We start from the raw sequence: 6,587 nt of genomic DNA on the forward strand, positions 1-6,587 counted from the left end.
ATCCAACATAATACAAACTCCTTTCCACCAACATCTCCTCTTTATTGTCTTTCAAGTGCCGAGCAGCCGGACCTCAGTTCCATAACATCCTGATAGTTGTTTGGGGGTTTGTTTAGTTTTGGGTAAAGTAAATTCCTGATAACCTTAGAGATTGATACCCTCTGATTGCCAGCCACCCACTTCAAAGACCACTGTCTAGAATAAACACCTTGCCAGCCACATGACTACATAAAGAGCCATATACCTCCCCTCACTAAGGCGCCTTTGTATTGGAGATTTTGGGTTATTTGACTATTTTGGGCCACATGCTGTTCCTCTTCCCATGCTTTACACTGATGCTCACGTGGTTTAGATTCACCAATAAAGGGTGAGCAAACAAAACCCTAGGCCCCGCCTTTAATCCCAATAAAAACAGAACCCCAGACCCAAGATCTCCAGCTTTCTCTCTACTCTGACCTCCCTGTGGGGTCCCAGGTGCGCCGTGTAACTTCCAGGTCCTGTAAGTAATAAACCTTTATTCTTTCAAAGTTCTCTGATGATTATTGCTGAAGGGCATCTTGCAGTAGTAACAACCCTACGGTCTTGTCCAGCCACGGCCCTAGCTATTGAGGGGTTGAGATCACCACGCAACAGTTTTTCCTGGTCACTGATCTTAAGGACCAGTGGTTTAACACAAGAAACTTGTATTTCTCATGCAGACAAAGACCACTGAGGGTCTGCGGGCCTTTCTCTGATGGGTGTCCCCCATGCTGTGACCCAGGGACCCAAGCTGCCCCCAGCTTCGGGTCCCATCCTGGGGGGCACAGAAACACTGGGGCATGGTGCCCATATTTACCTCAGTGCAGCCTGGCAGTGGCCCTCAGCACTGATGCCCGTATCTTCTCAGCCAGATCCAGTCTCCTGGGCCCAACCTGGAGGGGGACCTGGGGAATGTGTGGGTGCGGGGAGCAGGCAGAACGATGATGGGCAACATAGCCGTGCCACACTGGCTTTTGAGGGGATGGGTGTTGGAAAGTGTTAACTGAAGGCCTTGGGAGCTGAATTCAAGCACTATGAAAGGGCTGGAAAAGAGTTTCAGAAGTGAAAACTAGAGTCACTGTCTGCCTAAGACTGAAAAAGAAGAAGCAATAGATCCGAGGAGACTCAACCAGCTCCATCTCCAAACAGGTACGGACAGGAGAGAAGGTGGCAGCTGTGTGTGGAGGGGAAATCCTCTGGCTTTCTCCAGATGGGTCGGGGGGTGGAGGGGGAGAATATAGAGAAGCGAGAGGAGAGGGTGGAGGCGCTGGTCCCAGTCGGAGGAAGGGACCGCCTGCTCCCCTGCAGTCCATTCCCTGCTGGGGTCCCCGGGGTCCCCAGGGTCCCAGGTCACAGGACAAGTTCTCATCGCCTCCTGAGAGGCTTACATGATTCCTCCCACTTTGAAGAGCCTTAGTACGTACTTCCTGTGAATGACTGGCTTATGGAATGAATGAATACCAGTACATACCGTGTTTCTTATCCCCAGACGGCTGGCTTAGCAGCAGAAAGGAAAAATCCTTGGTCAGCAGCAGATGGCCGTTGCCCTCTCCTGGAAGTGGGTTCAGGAGGGTCACACCTGGACCTGGTTATGGGAATTTATTCACTCAGGAGGGACACCCACAGGAAAGATGACAAAATAATCCACAATTTTGGCATCAGCTAATGGCACATAAGAATGGAAAAACCTCAGCTCTATAAGGCCAACTGAGAGGAAAAACAGAGGGTTCTCTAGGGGGAGGGAGATGCCAAACTCTGAGACCAATAATGGGCTGTAACCCACCCTATTTCCCACCCAACCAACCCCCAAGCTTCCAGAGGGATCAGCTATTTAACTGGAGCTCAGAATAAACAAGGCGATTTTAACTTGGAATCCTCTGAGAAGTAAATAGCCAGAAATGAATACTCAGTCCCTGATCACTGGCTAAGTTCAAGAGTGGCTATAGTGTGTGAGTGTGTGTGTGTGTGTGTGTGTGTGTGTGTACAGGTGTTGCATGCACATGCAGGCACCCATGAGCACAGGCCTGCACGTGCCTGATTTGGTATGACAAGAGGGTATGTGTGCACAGGTGTGTTGTGTTTGAACTTGAATATATTCTTTAAAGAATGCCCACACTAGTAGATGAGCACAGAGTATATGTGTGTGTATTCATGAAGTGTGTGTGAGTGTGTGTTTGTGCATATACAAGTGTAAGGGTAAAAGAGATGGTGCTGCTTTAGTTCTGGAGAAAAACACTTCAGATCCAACTCCATGGGTGGAATTCCCAAGCCTTGACTCCAGTGTGGGGGTGAGTAAGGTACGTATACTGAGGGACACAGCCTACGACCTCTGGATCTCCCAGTTTGGTGGGATGGCCTGGTCACAGCCTCCCAGGGACTCTCAGGAGGGTGAGGAGCATGGAGGTCTCAGCAGCATACCATGGGGAGAGAGGTGGTCTCGCCCAGTGAGTCGTGTAACAAAGCTGGGAGGCACCCCCTGCATGTGTCCTGCGTGCCCGATGAAGGCAGTCACGCTGGACCTCACCTGGGATGGAAGAGCATGTCTGTGATCTCCTTTAAAGACTCTCTTCATCAAGATCATTGAATGTGAGCAGGACAGCAGGGGCCAGGGTAGAGGCTGGACTGCCTGTTAAAGGATCTAGGTTGGTCTGTCTGCATTTCTCCCCCACAGAACCCTCAGCATGAAGACCCTCCTGCTGCTGGCAGTGATCATGGCCATCGGTAAGAGTTGAACCTGACCTCTGGCCATAAGGGGCACAGCCCCGGGAGGGAGGCACCCTCCTCCCCCAGCTTCCCTTCCCACCGCATCTGGCCCTCTCTCAGAAGTGGGGGCAAGGGGTGGCAGGGAGAGGCAGAAGGAGGAGCTCATAGAGTCCCAGGCCCCATCACCAGCTGCTGTCCTTCCAGGCCTGCTGCAGGTCCATGGAGGTTTGGCAGATTTCTGGAAAATGGTTAAGTTCACGACAGGAAAGGAACCTGTGATCAGTTATGGCTTCTACGGTTGCCACTGTGGTGCGGGTCACAGAGGAGCCCCCAAGGATGCGACAGATTGGTGAGGCCACCCCAGCCCTCCCTGCCCTCTGCCCACTTGTGGCCCCAAGGTGGGTGGGAGCTAAAGCCTCCTGCTTTAGTCCCATCAGCAGAGAACCCAGGAAGTCCCGCCTAAAAAGCAGCCAGCTTGTTGGAAACTCTGCTGTAAACTATTCCAATGTCCCAGAGCCAAGGGGCTGGGACCACAGGGCACGGGGCTCCCTGGAGCTTCTGGGAGGCAGCCCCAGTAGCTCAGGCTTGTCACAGGTGCTGCAGGGCACATGACTGTTGCTATGAAAACCTACGGAAACGTGGATGCCGCACGAGCTTCCAGAGCTACAACTTTATTTTCCAACGGGACCAAATCGTTTGTGGTAAGAAAAGAGACCTACAACACCACCCAGCCTCCCCTGTTCATCTTACTGAGTGTCCGCTGGGCCAGGCACTGCGCCGGGCACCCAAGCTAGAAAAAAGGGACCATGTCCCTACCCCAAGGAGTTCATAGTGGACTGAGAAGAAAAGAAAATCAAAATCTAACATGATAGTCTCAGATGGGAAGTAAGAAAAAGGTCAGGGCTCTGAACACAGCCTGAGAGTCATGGAAGCCTGGAAGCTTCCTGAAAGTGGTGGTCTCCAAGCTGAGTCTTCAAGGCTGAGAGGGGTCGGAGGAAGGAGCATTGGGAGCATCCCTACAAGAGGATACATCAGGGACAAGGGGCCAGAGGGAACTGCAACAATTCTGTGCTGCTGAAGGAAAAGGTGAGGATGAGACAGGGTGGTGAGTGATGATGCTGGAGAGACAGGAAGGGGCTAGGTCAAGTCTCCAGGCCATATTGTATTTAGATTATGTCCTAAAGAATTAGGGAGCTCTTAACGAAAGGAGTGGTATAATCATACTTGCATTTCACACTTGCTCTGTTTGAGGGTAGATGCTGACAGATGAAACTGGCGGGGTGCGGGGGGTGCGGGGAGGCATTGTCATAATGCAGAGGAGAGACAGGAAGCCCTTAGCTTTAGCAATGGTGGGTCAGGATGCAAGGGGGGGAGAGTGCCATCGAGATGCATTTGAAATCGGATTGGTAGAGCTTCGTGGTGGACTGGTTATGGTGTGGATGGTTCTACCAAGGAGGGCCTGGTAGAAGAGGGCAGGAGGCATTCCATTTGGAGTGTGTTGAGTTTGGAAGCTTCCAGAACATCCAGGGAGATGGGCAGAAGGCAGCTGGATGAAGGAACTGGCAGTTCAAGGGAGAGTCTGGATACAGATGCAGGAGGTGGCCGCAGAGAGAGGAGAGTTGGAAGTACCCACTCATTTGGTGTTTAAAGTCCCAGAAAGGAGACAGAGGAGGAACAGTCAGAGAAGGAAGGGGGGAGACAAGAAGGCCAAGGAGTGGGCCAGGAGGAGAGGATTAACAGCAGCCGGTTTAACAGAGGGGTCCTCCAGGATGAGGGCTGACTGGGCTCCTTGGGTTTAGAGGCAGAAAGACCACTGAGGACCTCAGTGGGAGTTGCTCCCATGGATCTGTGAGGGCAAAGCCAGATTAGAGCGGGTTGGAAGGTGGGTGGGAAGTGAAGAGAGATCGTGAGTGTGGACAAAGTTCTGGAGCAAGTTTGGCTGTGGAGGGGAGGAGAGAGATGGGTGGTGGCTAGAAGGAATTGCCTAGTGCCCCAGACCTACTGACCCATGAGTGAGATTTTGAAAAACCACAGACTATTCCTCAACAGCCTGAGGTCTCTAAGATCAGAAATCATGTCTTCCCATCATGACCTTCCACAGGGCTCTGTGGCTTTAGCAGGCTCTGGGTGACAAGCAACAAGATGCCCACCCAACAGAGGCTCAGAGAGTGAGGAAATCTGACTCTCCTGTAACAGAGTCTGGGAGAGGGCAGTGCCAGGGCGACGGCAGCTTCTCAGCTGTGTTGCCAGGGATCCAGTCCTTTCCCAACCTTCTGCTCTGCCACATTGGCTGTGTGATTCCAAGGCACAGTCTAGGGCTCCAAGAGTTATTGCTTCACTCTACAGAAGAGGCTTTCCTTTTGTACATCTTTCTTTTTGAGAGAGGAAATTCATCCTTCCTGGAAGTGTCCAGCAGACTTTCCCTTGTGGCTCATTGGTCAGGGCAAGAGCACATGCTCCCCGGACACTCATCACTACAGAGGAAACAGAGATGACTATGACTGGCTTTCACCCATCAAGACCCATTCCCAGACCCCAGGGGCCAGGGGCTATGCACCTGAACACATCTGCTGGGGAGAAGAAAGAGACAGTGTCTAACAGCAAGGCTTTTCACAGCATCCCAGTGCATGACTTCTGGTGTCCCCACGAGACGGGGTGTGGGCTTCCTGAGGGCAGGAGTTCTGTCTCCCCATCAGTCAGAAATATCTGGACATCGGTGCTTGTCTCAAACTAGAAACTGGGAAAACAGGGGCTGTGTCTTCTCCCCTAGAATTCACACAAGAATCCATAGAATTTTAACAAACCCCCATCCTGCACTTATTTTATTGTGATTTCAGGCGATCAGGACTACTGTAAGCGTCGGCTGTGTCAATGTGATAAAAGAGCTGCCGATTGTTTAGATAGAAACCTGAAGACCTACAATAAAAATCTCCAATACTACAACAACCTTCTGTGCTTTGGGAGTACCCCCAAGTGCTGAAAAGCCTTCATCCTGGAAGCCCTGCCAACCAATGCCGAGTTTCCTTCTCTAGCACCCCACTTCCTACCCTAGCCACGTTCACCAGCAAATGACAGAAAACCCCTCTCCCACCCTAGAGACCAGCCAGGAGCCCATCTCTTCCCCAGACTGAAGCTTTCTATCCAGAATGAGAAGCTCAAAGTTCTGGCATGATGCTGGCTCCTTCCCCCTGCCTCCTTGGGCAGCCAGAGACTTTTTCCCAACTCCTATTCTTGAATCAAGTCCAACGCCATGTTTAACCGCAGGAGCTGCATTCCTGGTTGGCTCTTCTGAATAAAGCAATTCATTTGGCAAACTGTGTGTGTGTGGGGGGGGTGGGGGTGGGGGTGATCACAGGTGCTTCTAGTGTAAGAACAAACTAGTACAAGAGAGTGGAGTATACAGGCTTAGAAATACAGACTTTGTACCAGACATGCTGAGTCAAATCCCCACCACCACCACCTAAGCCTTAACACCCTCATCTAAATGGAGATCACTTTGGTCCCAAGTTCATGGGCTTGAGGGAAAAACAAAAGCGATAATGGGTGTAAAGTACCAGATCTAGCTTGTCTCCATCTGTCCTTATTATTACAAGTAAAACCCAGCCTTCCACCTCTCCCACCTTGGATAAGAGCAGCCCTGCTGGCCTGTTGGGAAAGAACAGAAGTGTTGTTCCTGGTGTCTGGGGTCTATAGTCCAAGCCTCCTGTGAGGTACGTTCTTCTATGTTGCCGCCCAGAGGTGGGTCAGTGTAACGCTGGCCACCAGTGCGACTCTCAGGGCACTTGCTCCCTCGCCCAGGGCTGGCTTCCTGGGCTTGTGACCCAGGCAGAGTCCCAGTGGGCATTGCGCCTACTTTACAGCTCTGT

General features: G+C 51.7%; 1 protein-coding gene across 1 annotated transcript; it reads left to right on the forward strand.

Annotated features, from left to right (window-relative positions):
* The first annotated feature begins 426 nt into the window (after positions 1 to 426).
* LOC102402212 (phospholipase A2, membrane associated-like) lies at positions 427 to 5,790 on the forward strand. Its single transcript, XM_044938187.2, has 5 exons — positions 427 to 499; positions 2,690 to 2,739; positions 2,926 to 3,070; positions 3,316 to 3,422; positions 5,559 to 5,790. Exons 2-5 carry the CDS (start codon positions 2,700 to 2,702, stop codon positions 5,699 to 5,701), a joined length of 435 nt encoding a protein of 144 aa, XP_044794122.2. The 5' UTR covers positions 427 to 499; positions 2,690 to 2,699; the 3' UTR covers positions 5,702 to 5,790.
* Positions 5,791 to 6,587: the final 797 nt, after the last annotated feature.

The sequence above is a fragment of the Bubalus bubalis genome, chromosome 2 (assembly GCF_019923935.1).
Source record: "Bubalus bubalis isolate 160015118507 breed Murrah chromosome 2, NDDB_SH_1, whole genome shotgun sequence".
Classification (NCBI taxonomy): Eukaryota; Metazoa; Chordata; class Mammalia; order Artiodactyla; family Bovidae; genus Bubalus; species Bubalus bubalis.

Excerpts from the sequence above, each read along its gene's own strand:
- LOC102402212 (XM_044938187.2), top strand. The coding sequence starts at position 2,700 with ATGAAGACCCTCCTGCTGCTGGCAGTGATCATGGCCATCG. Across the intron at positions 2,740-2,925 it reads GGCAGTGATCATGGCCATCG|GCCTGCTGCAGGTCCATGGA; the intron begins GTAAGAGTTGAA and ends CTGTCCTTCCAG. Across the intron at positions 3,423-5,558 it reads ACGGGACCAAATCGTTTGTG|GCGATCAGGACTACTGTAAG; the intron begins GTAAGAAAAGAG and ends TTGTGATTTCAG.